The following is a 19,089-nucleotide window of genomic DNA, read 5'->3' on the forward strand; positions in this document are numbered from 1 at the left end:
GTGTTTGGGGTCATTATCATGTTGGAATACTGCCCTGCGGCCCAGTCTCCGAAGGGAGGGGATCATGCTCTGCTTCAGTATGTCACAGTACATGTTGGCATTCAGGGTTCCCTCAATGAACTGTAGCTCCCCAGTGCCTCCCACCACCATGCTTGACTGTAGGCAAGACACACTTGACACTATCTGAACCAAATAAGTTTATCTTGGTCTCATCAGACCACAGGACATGGTTCCAGTAATCCATGTCCTTAGTCTGCAGCAAACTGTTTGCGGGCTTTCTTGTGCATCATCTTTAGAAGAGGCTTCCTTCTGGGACGACAGCCATGCAGACCAATTTGATGCGGTGTGCGGCGTATGGTCTGAGCACTGACAGGTTGACCCCCCACCCCTTCAACCTCTGCAGCAATGCTGGCAGCACTCATACGTCTATTTCCCAAACACAACCTCTGGATATGACGCTGAGCACGTGCACTCTACTTCTTTGGTCGACCATGGCGAGGCCTGTTCTGAGTAGAACCTGTCCTGTTAAACCGCTGTATGGTCTTGGCCACTGTGCTGCAGCTCAGTTTCAGGGTCTTGGCAATCTTTTTATAGCCATCTTTATGTAGAGCAATAATTCTTTTTTTCAGATCCTCAGAGAGTTCTTTGAGGTACCATGTTGAACTTCCAGTGGCCAGTATGAGAGAGTGAGAGCGATAACACCAAATTTAACACACCTGCTCCCCATTCACACCTCAGACCTTGTAACACCAACGAGTCACATGACACCGGGGAGAGAAAATGGCTAATTGGGCCAAATTTGGACATTTTCACTTAGGGGTGTACTCACTTTTGTGGCCAGCGGTTTAGACATTAATGGCTGTGTGTTGCGTTATTTTGAGGGGACAGCAAATTTACACTGTTATACAAGCTGTTCACTCACTACTTTACATTGTAGCAAAGTGTAATTTCTTCAGTGTTGTCACATAAAAAGATATAATAAAATGTTTACAAAAATGTGAGGGGTGTACTCACTTCTCTGAGATATATATATATATACTACGCTATGCAAGCAGCTATCATCAGGATGGAATGAGAGGTAAAGTTGAGTGTCATCAGCATAGCAGTATATGCTATGTATACTGCTATGTAGTATATACTGCTATGCTGATGACACTCAACTCTACCTCTCATTCCATCCTGATGATCCGATGATAGCTGCTCGCATCTCAGCTTGTCTAACAGACATTTCTTGCTGGATCAAGGACCATCACCTTCAACTCAATTTCACCATCCAGTTAGGCACATAAACCATAACTCCTTCAAAAACAGCCAGAAACCTTGGAGTTATGATTGATGATCAGCTGACTTTCTCAGACCACATTATTAAAACTGCCCGGTCCTGCGGATTTTCTTCATTCAACATCAAGAAGATCAGGCCCTTTCTCTCGGAACATGCTTCACAACTCCTTGTTCAAGCTCTTGTTCTGTCCAGGCTGGACTATTGCAATGCTCTCTTGGTAGGTCCTCCAGCCAGTTCTATCAAACCTTTACAATTAATCCAGAATGCGGCTGGAAGATTAATCTTTAATGAGCCGAAAAGAAAACACATCACACCTCTGTTTATCAATTTGCACTGGCTACCAATAGCTGCTCGCATAAAATTCAAGGCATTAATGTTTGGCTACAAAAGCACCACTGGCTCTGCACCACTTTACCTAAATTCATTACTTCAGACTTATGTGCCTCTAGAAGCTTACGTTCTGCAAGTGAACATCTGAAATATTTGTATTTTAGTACTTCAAACTTTTAAGTCACATTTTTAGTAATTTTATTTCAGTTAGTTGCAAAGTTTTTCATCTAATTTTTATATATTCCTATTTAAATTGTCAAACAATGATTTTAATCATTTTCATTAACAATGACAACACTGCTGAGAATTAGAAGGTTTCATGCATCAATGCAAACAAAGTCTTTAAAAGTTTTTTTTCTTGTCATCAATGAATATATTACTTATTTAATTTAGTTGTCAAGGGACCATTTCTAATTTCTAATTTTTTAAGCTTCAATTTTCATCTAATATTCATATTTTATTTCAGCTTTATTTAAATTGCCAAAAACTATTTTTAAAACTTTGTTAACAATAGCAACACTGTCCTGTAGCACAGTTTATAAAACTCTAAACCTTTATATTGAAAACCTTTACCAAAAATGATTGGTGTCTTGACTTCAGACCTAAACTTGACCTTGAAACACTTGAGACATTTTTTCCATTACAAACTGATAAGAATTGTTAAACCTCAACTAAAGATGCATATCGTTGCTCTTCAGCCTCCAGAAGTGATGAACATGCGGGCCGACAGTCGTGGGAGAGACAGCTGGAGCTCGCCGTGGCCTGGAACCGAGTGGACATCGCCGAGAGCGAGATCTTCACTGAGGAGAGCCAGTGGACGGTGAGTTAAAATAACAAAATAATGTTCATTAACATTTGCTGAAATACACAAGTTTGTGCACTGCAAATGCTGGTTTAACTTCTTTTCAAACTGTAATCCAATCTTAGAAGGAGTGCTATTTTTGTATTATTGAAATGATATTTGAACAAAAATGAAAATTGTTGCCTTGGCGATAATAATATAAAATTCTATTTTATTTCATTTAATGTTCATTTTATTTCAAGTAATAATTATTTTGTGTATAAGCTTTAGTTAATGTTTTTGTTATTTTATTAGTTTTTTTACAATATGTCTATATAGTTTTTATTTAAAAAAAATATTTTTTTAGTTATTACTTCAACTTAAACTAAATGAAAATGAGAAATGTTGTCTTGGCAACTAGATATAAAACGTTTATTTTATTTTAGGTAATGTTTATTTCACTGAAGGAAGATGTTTTTTTATGGTTTTAGTTACTAATTTAATAATTTTGTTGTGGGTTTTCATTATTATCAACATGTTTATATAGTTTTTATAAATTTTTCATTTTTTAGTTTTAGTTTATTTAATTTTGGTGTTTTAGTATTTAAATTAAATGAGAAATGTTGCTTTGGCAAATAGATATAAAATATACTTTTTTAAAATATTTTATTTTATTTCAGTTCAGTTAGTGTTTATTTCGAGTATTAAACGTTTCTTTAAGTTTTAGTTAGCGTTAACAATAATAACCCTGCTTAGAAGTCATTAATACACTGTCTAGTTGAGTTGTGACGATGTTTTTTCCATATCCTTCCCGTCTCAGTCGTGTGATCTGCATCCGGCCATGTTTTCTGCCCTGGTGGGCGACAAACCGGAGTTTGTGCGGCTCCTGCTGGAGAATGGAGTGTGTGTGAGGAAGTTTCTGGAACACGAAGACACGCTCTGTCAGCTTTACGCCCACCTTCCCGCCTGCTTCTTCCTGCGTAAACTCGCCAAACGAGTCCAGGGTGGAAAAATCCGCAGGGGTCAAGAGCCGCCGCCTGGAAGCACAAAGATCTCCTTGAGTCACGTGGCTGAAGAAGTGCGCCACCTGCTGGGGAGTTTCACGCAACCATTATACGTCCCGTCGCGCTACAGGATGACCAAAGATGATGTCCGTTTAGCGGCAAGTTTAAGAACACACATCAGAAACACCTCAGCAACAAAGACATAAATATTAATATATTTAAATAAAGTATTTATTATTAATTCCTATTAATATAATTTTATTTGATCATTTCCATTTTCATTGTAGTTTTAGTTAAGTTTTATTAATCCAAATGTTAGTAAGTTAGTAGGAGTCCCCCCCCCCCCATTTTTTTGTTTTTTTATACATTTCTATTTAGCTTTATTTATTTTATTTTTTTAGTTCTAGTACTTCAACTTAAACTTATTTAAGTTCATTTAGTTGCCAAGGCAACAAATTCAAATTTGAAATTTCAAGACAAACATTTCAAGTTTGTCAGCTAATATTTAGATTTTCGTTTATTTCAGCTTTAGCTTAAATATTTCTAATTTATTTTTAATAGTTTTAGTTTTCATTAACAATAACACTGCAGGGAATTTTTTTTTGCATCAGTGCAAAAAAAAAAAAAAAAAATGTTTTAACCGTTTTTTTCCCAGTTCCTCACATAAATTTAGGTTTAAGAATTTTTTTTTTTTTACTGGAAAACAAGACCATAAAAATGATTGAATTGATAATGATAAGAAAGTGGGTTATTAATTGCCATGAAAATAAATGTCAAAAATCGCAAAGATCCTAAAGAAGGCATCTTTTCTTTATACAAAATATAATTTACTTGTTTTTGACCTGGACATGTTTTTGACAGGCTTTGTGAGAATCATTCACCTCTCGTTCTAGTTTAGCTGTTATCAGAAGAGTCGGTGTGTGTTCTTCATTGTTTCTGGTCGTCTCTCAGGTGCCGTCCAAAGGTCTGGTGGATCTGCCGTGTTCGGGTGAAGAGTGGACCCCAGACACGGTTTGGGACCCGGGACGGGATCTGTTCCTCTGGGCCGTCGTACAGAATAACAGAGAACTGGCAGAGATCGGCTGGGAGCAGGTACAGCATGCTTCAGGTTTATCGTTAATAACAATCAAAACAGTTCCAGCGTAAATGACTCACTTAATTGAATCATTTTGTCTTTTCCTCCTTTTGTGTCTTCAGTCATGTTTACACAACTCTGTCAGTACTACTACTGGCTTAGCTCGCTGGTTTTATGACATTAACTGAAATGAGAGAAAAATATGATGTTTTACAAATAAAACATCCATATTTCCATTCCAAAGATAACATCCAACACAAATCTTAGACATAATCAGGTGAGGTAACTGGTTTACTGCTAACTAGTGAAACACTCCATTTATATGACAAGCTGCAGCTCAAAATACATGTTAGATGGAAACATTGTGCATTATGATCGAGTTTGTAGCTTAATTCACTATTTTAAATATTTTGAGCTGCAGTTCAGTTGCTGACAGTTCAATAGGAAATCAGTTGAAAGCATCCAGTCTCTCGTACCGGTGAATTTTATAGTAGTCTTTAATTTTATATAATAAGTATGTAAATATAATTATTAGAATTGTATAAGTCTATATAGAGTGATAGTCAATACAACTTAATCATTCAGCTGAACTGTGCTCGTATGTTTCAAACACTTCGGCTCTTATGTTCTTACTCTTAATCAAAATTATTGATAGGGACAATTTAGTAGTGGCTGGATATTGGTAGGGACATGTCATAGCGTTCTTACTAAACTCTACACCCTTGAGTTTGATCATATAATGAAACTGGTTAAGAGAAAAAAATAATAATAATAATTTCACTGGTACATTTGCATACCTGTGTCACAGTGCACACAGCAGGGAGGAACGAGGAACACAGAGACGAGGATAAACTTCAAAATAATAGTCTTTAAATGACGACATCAGGACAGGGCAAGACAAGGCAAGGCAAGGCAAGGCAAGGCAAGGCAAGGCAAGGCAAGGCAAGGCAAGGCAAGGCAAGGCAAGGCAAGGCAAGGCAAGGCAAGGCAAACACAGACAGGAATAATGAGTAGACCAGACGAAAACTAACTAAACAGGCAGGAACTAAATACACATGACAATCACTGATAATTAGACACACCTGAACAGAATAAACTAATAATCACACAGAACAAGGACAGGAACATGACCCAATATGGAAACAAGAGGCGGGAATCAATTTGTTTGAAGTGTTCATGTAACCAAACAAAACAGTTCACTGATTCCTTCGAGTCCCTGTGTGGAATTGTATGTCTTTATAGTGAAATATTTTATTAAGGCTGTGTTTCATAATTTGTGACTACGTTATATAAATTCAGGTGTTTTCTATTTTTATTGTTTGTGGTTTGCTTTAACGTATTTATTCAAATGATGCTTTGTGCCAGATAAATACTGATATGATTGCTTCGAGTAAATAAATGGTATAATCTGATGATTCTAGCGTAGTTGTGGTTGTAGTGTTGGCAGCATTAATGACAGTCGTGCGTGTGTGTGTGAGTGTGTGTGAGTGTACTTGTCTATGCTACATTGTAAGGACCATATGTCCCCCCAAGGATAGTAAAACGGAGGGCCGTCCTTTGGGCAGTGCAATTGGTGCGGTCTCACCGGGCCCTGCACTGTGAGGGGGCCCTGCGACGAACGAACCGAGGGGGGCCCCGCGTCAGCCAGGGATGACCCTGATAAAACCTGAAATTTTTGACATTGTGGGGACCGGCCTGCAGTCCCCACGAGGGAAACATCTTATTAAAAATAGTAAAGGATGTTTATCTGAAAGTGTAACAATGCAGTAACAATGCAAACAGGTTTTCTGTAAGGGGTAGGTTTAGGGTTAAGGGATAGAAAATATCGTTTGGTCAGTATAAAAGTAATAGAAGTCTGTAGAAAGTCCCCACAATTCACAGAAACAAACGTGTGTGTGTTGTGTTTGCAGTGCAGAGACTGTATCGCAGCCGCTCTGGCAGCCAGTAAGATCTTGAGGAAACTGGCGCAGGAGAGCGGAGAGGACGACAGCGAAGAGGCAAAGGAAATGGGAGAAGTGGCCAGCCACTACGAGAAACAAGCCATCGGTGCGAGCCGACACACATCACCTCATGTCCTCTGAGCAGAGCTGTGACCTTTAACCCTGTGATGGTGTCTTCCTGTCCCAGGTGTGTTCAGCGAGTGTCACAGCTGGGATGCGCAGCGGGCACAGAAGCTGCTGATCCGCGTCTCTCCGTCGTGGGGCAGAAGCACCTGTCTGTGGCTCGCGCTCGAGGCCGACGCTAAGAGCTTCATCGCTCACTCAGGAGTCCAGGTGAACAAACCAGTCCTTTGTTTGCTTACTGAGAAATATTTATTGATGTGCCATATATATATGGTTTGGTGAAAAACAACATATTATTTAACGAATATCCAGTATTTCACTGAATTATTAACATTGAAAATATATCACCTTAAAGATAAATCATATACATTATTATTACCCATATCATGCAAATTATTTTGTGTTCAGTAACCAATATGCACTATTTGAATTTTAATTATTTTACCTTTTTTTTTTTTTTGTAAACAGCAATGCATCTTTACACAAATCTTAAAGAGCAAATATTCATTTTTAATGTAATAAAAAGATATTATTAGTAGTAGTATTAATTCTTATTATTTATTTATAAGGATTATTATACTGTATGATGATGATTATAACCAATATGAACGATTTGTATTTTTTATTTCTGTTTTCGACACAATAATAAATATAAATTTAGAACAAATATTTATTATAAATATTACATAAAGATGTTATCATGTAATCATATTATTATTATTATTGTCATATTGCGTAGATAAAACAATCATTTGTACAATAATATTAGCTAGCATGTTATTGTTTTGTTAAATTTATTGCATATTTATTTATTGTTTTATGGTCTTAATGGTTGCACATTTATTATTATTATTAATTTTATTATTATGATTTACTTTTTTTATGCAAATTACTGCTTTTGTTATTAATGGAATTTTATTTATGTATATGTATTTATTTAAAACTTGTTTTGTGGTCCAAAAGATTGCATATATATCCTTTTTTTGGAGTCTGTGAAAGGGTAGGTAAGCAATTCATGCCAACCATACACTCAAAATAATACAACGGTCCCTGTGAACGCTGTTATCTGTACGGCTCAGGCTCTGCTGACTCAGATCTGGTGTGGAGAGCTATCTGTGGATAATCCACACTGGAAAGTGCTGCTTTGCATGATCTTCTTTCCTCTCATATACACCGGCTTCCTGACCTTCAGGTAAAAACACTTGTTTTCATGAAATACTTTATTAAAGGGGAAAACAAAGCTGAAATCATATCTATGAGTCATTACATGCACACACCATCAGATGGCAGCATTGCACTGAATAATTTAGCTGCAGATGGCCATGACCAAACCATGACTTTCGATGGTTTGCAGTGGTTCTTATAAGTGGTGTTTTGACCCTTGATGTTAAATTGAACTCTCGCAGACGAGATGAAGACATCCAGAGACAGGCCGAGAGGACGGAGCAGCAGAAACTGGCCATGGATTCAGTCTTTTCTGGAAGCTCAGATGCCAAAATCAAACGGCATTACCGGTTAGTTGAGTTACAGCCGCAAACTCTAACGCCCGTTTCACACTGCACGCGTTAAGCAGAGCAGAAGCCCATTGTGCTTTCACACTGGCAGCGTTTGTCGCGCGCAGCTGAACCGCGGCTTGTGTACAGCAAATACAGACGAGTATCGTTCATTCGGTCACGCTTTTCAGGTGTTGTCCTACAGCTGTCTGTCATGTGCTTTGATATGGGCAGTGCCGTGTTCCCCTCTGTCACGTGTATAACATGCTGTACATATAGTTTACATGATAAAAAGTAATCTTAAAGTTAATAAATGCCTCTAGTTTTAATAATTTAAACAGGCCTTTGAAGTGGACAATAACTCCTGGCAGTGATGTGTTTTCGTGTAGTTGATTCTATGCTAAATCTAATATTTGATGTTTTTTTAATGTTGTAGATTTAATTAGAAAATGAGAATCGCTAAAATTATTGAATATATTTTGAGACAAAGGTCTTCTTAATGATTACCAGTTTGGTTTAAGATAATTAAAGCAACAGTTTTTCAATAACTAGAAGAATATGTAAAAGTATGGTGTTTGGTGTAAAAAGCGCCCCTGCTGTTGGGGCGAAAGGCACAATAATTAACATGATATTTAATAGATGGCTGACTTTTCCAATTGCTGACATGACATGGTTCATATGGTATCATATAGCCTATTATGTTGGGTGTCCACCTTAGAGATAATCACCATGTTTATAATGAAACCATCATATTTAAAAACATGATATTAATCATATCATATAATAAAATAAAATTTGTTATTACTACTGTAAATCTATATTATCTTATTATGGGATCTCCTAATTCTTCAATGCTTTCAGAATCTTTACTTTTTATTTTGTTTCTGTATTTTAAAATATATTTTTATATTAACATTTTAATGATATTATATTTATTGAACATTATTTATCAAAATAAATAAAAAAACTTTGCTAAAGTGATTGATTTGAACAAGTCTTAACATTTTTTTTTAGCTAAAGTATTTATTAATACAGTGTGCCTCACATAATTTTACGTGAAATGTGTCATTTTTCATGTTAATCAGGTAAATTTTGATCAAGAAAAATGCACTGTGGCTTTAATTCAGTGTAAGCGGCGCAGCAAAAATAGACTCGGCGCCGAAACTATCGCGGCACTGGCGCTTCTGCTCTGCTCCTGCTACGCGCTGCCGCGCCGCCTCTGCGTGCGGTGTGAATGCTCTAATCTGTTAACATGGGCGCCGGAAAAAATACGCCCTGCTTACGCATGCAGTGTGAATCCGGCGTAAACATCTCCATAGCACATTCACACCAGTGCATTTAAATGCGTGAGTAAATCTCTTATGTTATTGAATCAAACTAATGTTAGCATCATATCCATTATTTTTTATGTTTGAAGTGTTCAGTAACCAATGGTGATTATGCCGAATCATTTTGAAAATCATTTGTTGTTTTTTAACACATTAATACATAATCTTTAGACTATTAAAGAACAATTATTAATATGAATATTACACAAAGAATTATTATTATTATTACATAACCAATATGCAGAAGCAAATTGTAATTATCTTATTAATTTAATTTTTTGTTTGTTTTCAGAGTGTTAAAGAACAGTTATTCATTATGAATAATGTATAAAGTGATTTTTATAATGTAATATTTTTTGCTTTTATTATTGTTACATAAACAATATGCAAATTATTCAAATTTAATTATTTTATTTAGTTTTTGACACAATAATAATCCATCTTTAGACTGTTAAAAATAAAATAATTATTTGTTATGAATATTACATATTTCCATGATTATTATATATTATTGTTATTATTTTTATGTAATATTCATAATGAGTTGTTATTATTATTATCATTATTACATAACAAATATGCACAACCAATTTTAATTATTCATTAAAAGATAATTATTGTTGTTGTTGTCTTTATGCACTATTCATAATGAGTTATTATTAGTAATATTATTACATAACCAATATGCACAACCATTAATAATAGGTTTTGGGCTATTAAAGAACAATGTTCATTATGAATATTACATAAATTTATTGATATTGTTGTTGTTGTTATAAATGAATGTAACTACAGTAATGTATGAAACTTATGTTACCATCTAGAAACATACTAAAATATTTCTGTATATGTATATTATCTGTCTGAATAATGAGTGATTGTTGTTGTGTCTCAGCGGCTCGTCGCAGCAGTCTGAGCTGAAGCCTCTGAACTGTTCGTCTCGTCTGATGAGTCTGTTCATGTCGCCTCAAGTCAAGTTTTACTGGAACATTGCCTCGTATTTTGGCTTCCTGTGGCTGTTTGCCGTGGTGCTCATGATCGATTTCCAGGCCTATCCGTCGTGGAGGGAACTTCTGCTGTACGTGTGGCTCATGTCGCTGGTGTGTGAGGAGGTTCGACAGGTGAGACACGCACGCACGCACGCACACACACACACACACACACACACACACACACACACACACACACACAGACAGACAGACAGACAGACACAGTATAGTCCGTATTAATTGTATTGCTTGATAAAGCTGGTGTACTGCTATTATACCTGTCTGTCTTTTTTTTTCCTCCAAACTTTCAGGAAGGCTTTATATATATGCCTATGTAATGTTATTTTTCCATTTTAAAATGATTTATTAATGTATTTATTTTATTTAAGTATATTTTCAAACATAAATAGTTTTTATTTTTAATTAAAATATTGCTTTTTTATTAAAATAATTTTATTAATATGTTGTTTATATGCTAGTATATATTTATTTTTATTCAAATGTTTTTGTTAATTATTATGTATAATAATTTTAATTTTACATATTTATTTTATTACTATTTTATTTTAATTTTAAAAATTCTAAAAAGATTACATTTTTAAGTGTCACTCCTAATCCTTAATAATATTCCTAATCCTCTATATTTATTAAGCTAAACTCAATGTAACGCAGTTTGTCTTAATGAACTTTCTTTTTCTAGTTCATTTTGTGGAAATATATTCCTTTGGTGTGAAATGTTGTAATTATTTGTTATTTTGTACGTTGAAAAACTCTACAGTTGTATCATGACTTTGACGGCTCTGGTTTCCGGAGGAAAGCGAAGATGTACATCAGTGATCTGTGGAACATTCTGGATGTGCTGTCAATCATGCTGTTCATTGTTGGTCTGGTCTGCAGGTAAACGCAATTTCTGTTTCACGCAATACAGTTCAGACATGATTAATATTAATTCAGTACAGTTCATATTTGCTTTCAGTAAATTGAGATTAGACAGAAATTATCCTCATACTTAGAGCTGTATAAGAAAATTGAAAAACAATTTTATATATATATATATATATATATATATAAGTTGATTCAAAATGTTTAATATTAGACTCATAATACAGTAAAAATGTAGTTACAATAATCATTTTCATTTAAGGTACCGTAAACTGAAACTTTATTATTCCGATAAGGAATTATTCATTTATTGAAAACTTTTTTTTCTGTAGAACAGATTAATGAATTAGTAAGTTAATCAGAACTTGTATTAGTCATACATTTGTTTTCAGAAGAAATAGTTGTAAACAGCTGTAAATTCGATGAAATTGTTGAAATTGTTACAGATTTGTATATTGTTTGGGTAATAAAAAGCAATAAATAGCAACATGTACAGATGTTTACTAAAACATTTTCATGCATTAAAAATTTCATGTGGAATTCCAAGTTATGAATCTGTTGAAAATTTAATGCAAAATGCTAATTAAATATCCCGTTAAATAGTTATTTATTTTATTATATTATATTGCATATGCAAACAATTAATGTTTGTTATTATAAAATTGCATATGGAATTATTAAATATGTACATGTGCAAAAATATGTTGTTTTGTATACTTATCAGTGACTGTTAGTCAGTAGTTGAAGTCAGTTGTAGACCATTTTTTAAAAATAGATATGAAATCAAATTTAACAAATTTAAATACGCACGTTCATTTCACTGAAATAAATCTAATTTTTAGCATTAATAGACTCTCTTTTAGGCCGTATAAAGGTATCATATTCAAAGTTTTTGTTCCTCGTGTGTTCATTTAAATTCAGTTGAGTTGCACAATGACTCCGAAATGAATCAAAAGAAAAGGAAATCAGTTTTTGCGTTTGTCGCACAGACTTCAGACCTCCGGTACTGTGTTCTACGTGGGTAAAGTTGTTCTCTGCATCGACTTCATCATATTCTGTCTCCGATTAATGGCCATCTTCACCATCAGCCGAACCCTGGGCCCGAAGATAATCATCGTCAGGAGAATGGTGGGAGAATCATTTATTCAGTGCAAATGTGTTATATAATCATTCTACACAGCCTCACAAGGAATCAAATATTTCTTGAGCTTATGAAATAAAAGAGTTCATTATATGAAACATTCTGGACCTCAGGGGCAAAAAAGATTCGTAGGAGCCTCTCATAATGCAACATATTTTTGCATAACAGAAAATGCAAACAGACCGAGCTATGAATGCTGTCTCTTCTCTTTGCAGATGATGGATTTGTTCTTCTTCATGTTTCTGCTCAGTATCTGGGTGGTTGCGTACGGTGTGGCCAAGCAGGGCATTTTGATTCACAATGAAGACAGACTGAACTGGATCATCCGCGGAGCCGTCTATGAGCCCTACCTCATCATATTCGGCAACGTCCCCTCTAATATAGACAGTGAGCAGTTTACTTACTTTACAGATGAAATCACACCTAAGGAAGAGATCACAACAGTAGGGTTCTGATATATAAATCTCATTCATTTTCTCTCTAGAGAAATTGATTTTTAGCAATAATGTGTAAACATGTTAAGACACACTTGCTATGAGCTCCAAAAGTTGGTTTGATTTATACTTTAAGAAGAATATTTAAATGCATTATATAAATTTACTGCAAAATTCAAGTTTGTTTTACTAGAAAATATTGCATATAATACTTTTTTGTATTTAAATATGCTATGCTATGTAGATATGCAATAAAATTATATTTGTTATAATATTATATTATATTAAACTGGTCCTATTTGTTATTATATTATAAGTGATTGCATATGCAAATTTTTCATATGCAAAAAAAATGTTTTGTGTACTTGAAGTCAATAACTAAAATATTGCATATGCAAATTATTATTGTTTGCTATTTTATTATAAACTATTGCATATGAAAATATATAATAGATATATGCAAAAATGTTAAAGTAAATGACTGTAAGTCAGAGTAGATGAAGAAATCAGTTGTAGAACTTTTTTTTAAAATATGCAATAAACTTCAGCACAAAATGCAGATTAAATATAGTATAAAATATGATTGTTTTAATGTTGTATTATCAAATATTACATATGCATATTAATATTTATTATATTATAAGTGATTGCATATGCAAATATTAACTATTATATGTAAATATGTTTATATGCAAATATCATATGTACATATTAAATGTAACAAAAGTTTTGTATACTCAATAACTAAGACTAAATCAGCAGTTGAAGTTATAATTCAGTGGAAGAACATTTTTTATTTAAATATGCAGTGACATTTAATGAAAAATGCAATTTAAATATGCATATTGCTATGATATATTGCATATATTAAATATCATATGTTAATATGCAAAACTAGTTTTGTATACTTAAAGTCAGTGACTAAAGACAGTAGTCTAAATCAGTCAGTTTAGGAACATTCAGAAATACTAAGGTTTAGTCAAAATAAAGACCGGTCCGAAAGCTAATGTTTCTGTATTTTGTGATCCAGACACTCAGTTTGATTTGGGCAGCTGTAGTGTGAACGGCTCTGATCCTCTGAAGCCCAAATGTCCCGTGCTGAACGATGAGAACATGCCGGCCTTCCCAGAATGGCTGACTATCATCATGCTGTGTATCTATCTGCTGTTCGCCAACATCCTTCTGCTCAACCTCCTCATCGCCATCTTCAAGTGAGTAAACCGACAGAGACGGGTGACCACAAACACTTACCTGCTTCATTTGCACAGCGGCTCTGTTTCCAAAACCTAGTGAGCTGACTTAATGTCTCCTGTACCTGCACAATGTCTGCAGCAACTCTGTGCATCATACAAATAGTGCTCTTAATGAAAGACTAGACTTGACATTGACTTCTGATTTCAATAGATATATACATAACCTTGCTGCGTGTACTGCGTTAGGCTAACAGAGACTTGTCATAGCACAAAAAAAAAAAAAAAATTGTCATAGTACTTTGCATATTATTGCTCTTTTGTTGATTTTGATTGCTTCTATTGTCATCATTTGCAAGTCTCATTAGATAAAAGTGTCTGCTAAATGAATAAATGTAAATGTATTATGCCTTAAAATGCAGACAGCTTACTTGGCTTTGAAACAGAGCCCGTATATCTTTCTTCTCAGTCTCAGGTTGTATCTTGTCATTCGCAAAGCGTTTCCTGTACAAAACTGTAGAAGTTGCATTATAAAATATTGCAGTGAAGTTCAGGGCTTTAAACTCTCTCTCATTGTGCATCACAGCTACACGTTCCAGGAGGTTCAAGACAACACAGACACCATCTGGAAGTTCCAGCGCTACGAGCTGATTAAGGAGTACCACAGTCGACCTGCTCTTCCTCCTCCCTTCATCCTCCTCAGTCACCTCATCCTCTTCATCAGAGGAGTGCTGCTGCGCTACCCTCCACAGAGACACAAACACTTCAGTGAGCCTAAACATCTACTACAGAAAACACACGCATCGTGGTAGATTACTGATCTCCATTAGTCAACAGCATGAGTTTATACTGGACTATAAGTGCCAACTTAGACAGGACGAGTCTGTCTGATCAACATAAAAAGCAACAAAAATGATTCAGTTTGTTGTAATGCTCAAATATAAATATCGGATTGCCCAACAAGCTGAAATAAATGTTCTAAAATTAAAGTTGAAGTTCTAAAATATATTATATATATTCGAAACAAATACTGTATATAAATTAAAGCTACATGGAAATATGTAAAAAATTGGATGGATGAAAATGGATATTTATTAATTAACTAATTAAAAGGGAAAAATTATTATAATTTAAAAATGATAAGATAAAAAATATATATAATTCAAAATAATAATCCAAATGAAAATGAAAATATGCTATACCAGTATATAAATAATACTTAAATAACATTGGTGTGTGTTAATCTGCATTTTAACAACTCTGAACTTGACTAATCCAATCAGAATCTAGATTCAGAATTGCCCATTTTAAATTATATATTTTTTGAAACAATTTTTTTTTTTTTTTTTTTAGAACTGCCTGTTTTTGTATGAATTTTGACATTTACATGTATGCTTTCGGCAGATGCTTTTATCCAAAGTGACTTACATTGCATTCAGTGTTCACATTTGATCAATTCATGCATTTCCTGGGAATCAAACCCAAAGAATTTGGTGGTGCTAAAAGTGCACTTTCAATTTTTATGTTTTCGTTAGTTCAAAACAACTGTTGAGTGTCTCAATCCCTGGTTTAAGTGCATGATTCTTCACAGGACAGGAACTGGAGCAGACTGTGGAAGAGGAGCTGTTGTCATGGGAGGCCTACATGAAGGACAACTATCTGGCATCGACACGACAGGACGAGAGCCAGAGCGTGGAGCATCGTATCCAGGACACCGCAGAGAAGTAACCAAGAGATGAACGACACCGAAACATAACATCAAACAGAGCAGCTCATGTTTTTGAGTACCGACTATGATCTGAATTCAGAGGACACGTTTAAATCTACTCTAGAATATGGGGAGGAGCATAGCAGGGGTCTGAATATGTAGGGGAGGAGCTTAAAATAATATTCATGAGCTTAAAATTCTAACATTCATGAATATTATTTACATGGCATGATGTTCCCACCTGATTTACATTTTCAGTAATATTACTGTTTGCACCTTTTGACTTGTTCTCACTGTAAATAAAATCCGTCTGCTTCAACTTAAAATAAATTTAAATAATTTTAAACTAACTTTGAATTTAATCTTGTGGAACTTAAAAAATTGGTTAAATTTCAACTCTTAAAATATATAAATTTCAACTATTTAAAATATATGTTAATCTTCAAAAAAAAGTGCAAAAAACTCAAAATCTGTGCCAAACCTTTTTCCTACGAAGTTTAGATTATGCCTTCACATTTTTAGATTTAGAATAGATTTATTCTCCAAAAGTAATACAGAACAATATAAATTGAAGCTAAACAGAAATATTTACTAAATAAATAAAAATAATAAAAGCAAAAAACTTAAAGTGTCCATTTTATGGGTTATCAAAGGTTCATATTTTGGTTTTGGGAGTCCCCAACAACAGGTTGACATTCATGAAAGGTCAAAGAACACTTTCATTGTCTACCTTATACTCCGGGGCCGTTAAATGCTTGAATCTGATTGGCTGACGAACGTTCTAAGGTGTGCAATTATTTTCAGGGAAATGCACGGCGAACATAGTTCCAGGCAGGTCTTACAACAGCAAAATAACCAAAACCCACAACGACACTGGTCAAACAAATAAATATAGTAAGCAATATGATAAAAACGACAGATCATTTCCATGTTTTTGCCACAAAATTGTGTTTTATTATGTACGGAAAGCACATACTCTGTCCCTCCCGCTCTCTCTCCCTCACACACGCACATACATACAGTTTGCACACACGCGAACATACGCGCTAATGTTGTTAGCGTTACTCTGACGATTTTATTAGTAACAGTAAGTTTAACAACTTACAAACTATGACTTCTCACAAGCGAGGTAACAAAGGCGCTGTTCGTGAAGAAAATGAACTTAAAAGTCCCGTAAATAATTGTTCCATGTGTGTACAGAACAGCACTCCCGCATTTGTAACCACAGCAACATTTTGTCGTCTTGCTGGAGTGAATAAAAATTTACACAAATTTACAGCATTTACAATGCTTTTCTTACTTAGATTTTTTGTCTTGTTTCCCAAAAGCAGCACCTAGTGGCAAAAAATGAATTAGCATTTTCATTCAGAACAACTGGAAAAGACCAACAAGTGGGCGGGAAATATGCTAATGTTTCATGTTGATGTCAACATGAAACGGCTTGGGATTCATTTTAAAAAGACTCGTTTCAATGATTCAGAGTCGACTCTTTCTTTTGTGAGACAATAACTTTATACACGGTGCACTTTCAGATTTAAAACTTTGCAGGATGTTTTCATTCACGTAGAGCTGTTATCGAAAGGTAATAATAGGGGCACTTTAAATTATTGCACATAACATTACAAAAACTTGAAAACTGAAAATCTAAAAAGATCATTTAAAATATTAATAAATTCTATGATATAAATATATTACTATGGTATATAGTACATAAACTCTATTATTGTTTATATTTATGCATATTAATTGTATATAATTATACATATATACAATTAATGAACACACACACATATATATATATATATATATATACAGTATCTCACAGAAGTGAGTACACCCCTCACATTTTTGTAAATATTTTATTATATCTTTTCATGTGACAACACTGAAGAAATGACACTTTGCTACAATGTAAAGTAGTGAGTGTACAGCTTGTATAACAGTGTAAATTTGCTGTCCCCTCAAAATAACGCAACACATAGCCATTAATGTCTAAACCGCTGGCCACAAAAGGGAGTACACCCCTAAGTGAAAATGTCCAAATTGGGCCCAAAGTGTCAATATTTTGTGTGGCCACCATTATTTTCCAGCACTGCCTTAGCCCTCTTGGGCATGGAGTTCACCAGAGCTTCACAGGTTGCCACTAGAGACCTCTTCCACTCCTCCATGACGACATCACGGAGCTGGTGGATGTTCAAGACCTTGCGCTCCTCCACCTTCCGTTTGAGGATGCCCCACAGATGCTCAATAGGGTTTAGGTCTGGAGACATGCTTGGCCAGTCCATCACCTTTACCCTCAGTTTCTTTAGCAAGGCAGTGGTCGCCTTGGAGGTGTGTTTGGGGTCATTATCATGTTGGAATACAGCCCTGTGGCCCAGTCTTCGAAGGGAGGAGATCATGCTCTGCTTCAGTATGTCACAGTACATGTTGGCATTCATGGTTCTCTCAATGAACTGTAGCTCCCCAGTGCCAGCAGCACTCATGCAGCCCCAGACCATGACACTCCCACCACCATGCTTGACTGTTGGCAAGACACACTTGTCTTTGTACTCCTCACCTGGTTGCCGCCACACACGCTTGACACTATCTGAACGAAATAAGTTTATCTTGGTCTCATCAGACCACAGGACATGGTTCCAGTAATCCATGTCCTTAGTCTGCTTGTCTTCAGCAAACTGTTTGCAGGCTTTCTTGTGCATCATCTTTAGAAGAGGCTTCCTTCTGGGACGACAGCCATGCAGACCAATTTGATGCAGTGTGCGGCGTGAGGTGCCATGAGGTACCATGTTGAACTTCCAGTGACCAGTATGAGAGAGTGAGAGCGATAACACCAAATTTAACACACCTGCTCCCCATTCACACCTGAGACCTTGTAACACTAACAAGTCACATGACACCGGGGAGAGAAAATGGCTAATTGGGCCCAATTTGGACATTTTCACTTAGGGGTGTACTCACTTTTGTGACCAGCGGTTTAGACATTAATGGCTGTGTGTTGAGTTATTTTGAGGGGACAGCAAATTTACAGAGTTATACAAGCTGTACACTCGCTACTTGACATTGTAGCAACGTGTCATTTCTTCAGTGTTGTCACATGAAAAGATATAATAAAATATTCACAAAAATGTGAGGGGTGCACTCACTTCTGTGAGATACTGTGTATATGTGTGTGTATATACAAGTATTAGGTCATTAATGCACAATCATAAGGCAATCAAATGACATTACAATTAATTTTGGAGGGTATGGCTTTAGAATCTCAATCTCATATGAAGGTTAATGGTGTCTGTTTCCTCTCAGGGTTGGTGTGATGTCAGAACTTCTGGAGCGCGAGCAGGAGATGGTTTCTGCCACCATGTCAAAACGACTGTCCAAGCTTGAAGAACAGG

The 19,089-nt window shown here is 35.2% G+C and overlaps 1 protein-coding gene across 6 annotated transcripts in view; it reads left to right on the forward strand.

Moving 5' to 3' along the window:
- trpm2 (transient receptor potential cation channel, subfamily M, member 2) overlaps positions 1 to 19,089 on the forward strand; it is a 43,764-nt gene that overhangs the window by 17,109 nt on the left and 7,566 nt on the right. For all 6 annotated transcript variants that reach the window (XM_058787994.1, XM_058787990.1, XM_058787995.1 and 3 more), the window contains 15 exons: positions 2,311 to 2,432; positions 3,214 to 3,555; positions 4,349 to 4,489; positions 6,383 to 6,518; positions 6,600 to 6,745; positions 7,615 to 7,727; positions 7,942 to 8,049; positions 10,252 to 10,477; positions 11,124 to 11,242; positions 12,217 to 12,355; positions 12,584 to 12,755; positions 13,833 to 14,013; positions 14,579 to 14,760; positions 15,584 to 15,716; positions 19,001 to 19,088. In XM_058787994.1, coding sequence (XP_058643977.1) covers positions 2,311 to 2,432; positions 3,214 to 3,555; positions 4,349 to 4,489; positions 6,383 to 6,518; positions 6,600 to 6,745; positions 7,615 to 7,727; positions 7,942 to 8,049; positions 10,252 to 10,477; positions 11,124 to 11,242; positions 12,217 to 12,355; positions 12,584 to 12,755; positions 13,833 to 14,013; positions 14,579 to 14,760; positions 15,584 to 15,716; positions 19,001 to 19,088 — 2,348 coding nt within the window. The remainder of the gene's footprint in view (positions 1 to 2,310; positions 2,433 to 3,213; positions 3,556 to 4,348; positions 4,490 to 6,382; positions 6,519 to 6,599; positions 6,746 to 7,614; positions 7,728 to 7,941; positions 8,050 to 10,251; positions 10,478 to 11,123; positions 11,243 to 12,216; positions 12,356 to 12,583; positions 12,756 to 13,832; positions 14,014 to 14,578; positions 14,761 to 15,583; positions 15,717 to 19,000; position 19,089) is intronic.

Source organism: Onychostoma macrolepis, chromosome 09, assembly GCF_012432095.1.
Source record: "Onychostoma macrolepis isolate SWU-2019 chromosome 09, ASM1243209v1, whole genome shotgun sequence".
NCBI lineage: Eukaryota > Metazoa > Chordata > Actinopteri > Cypriniformes > Cyprinidae > Onychostoma > Onychostoma macrolepis.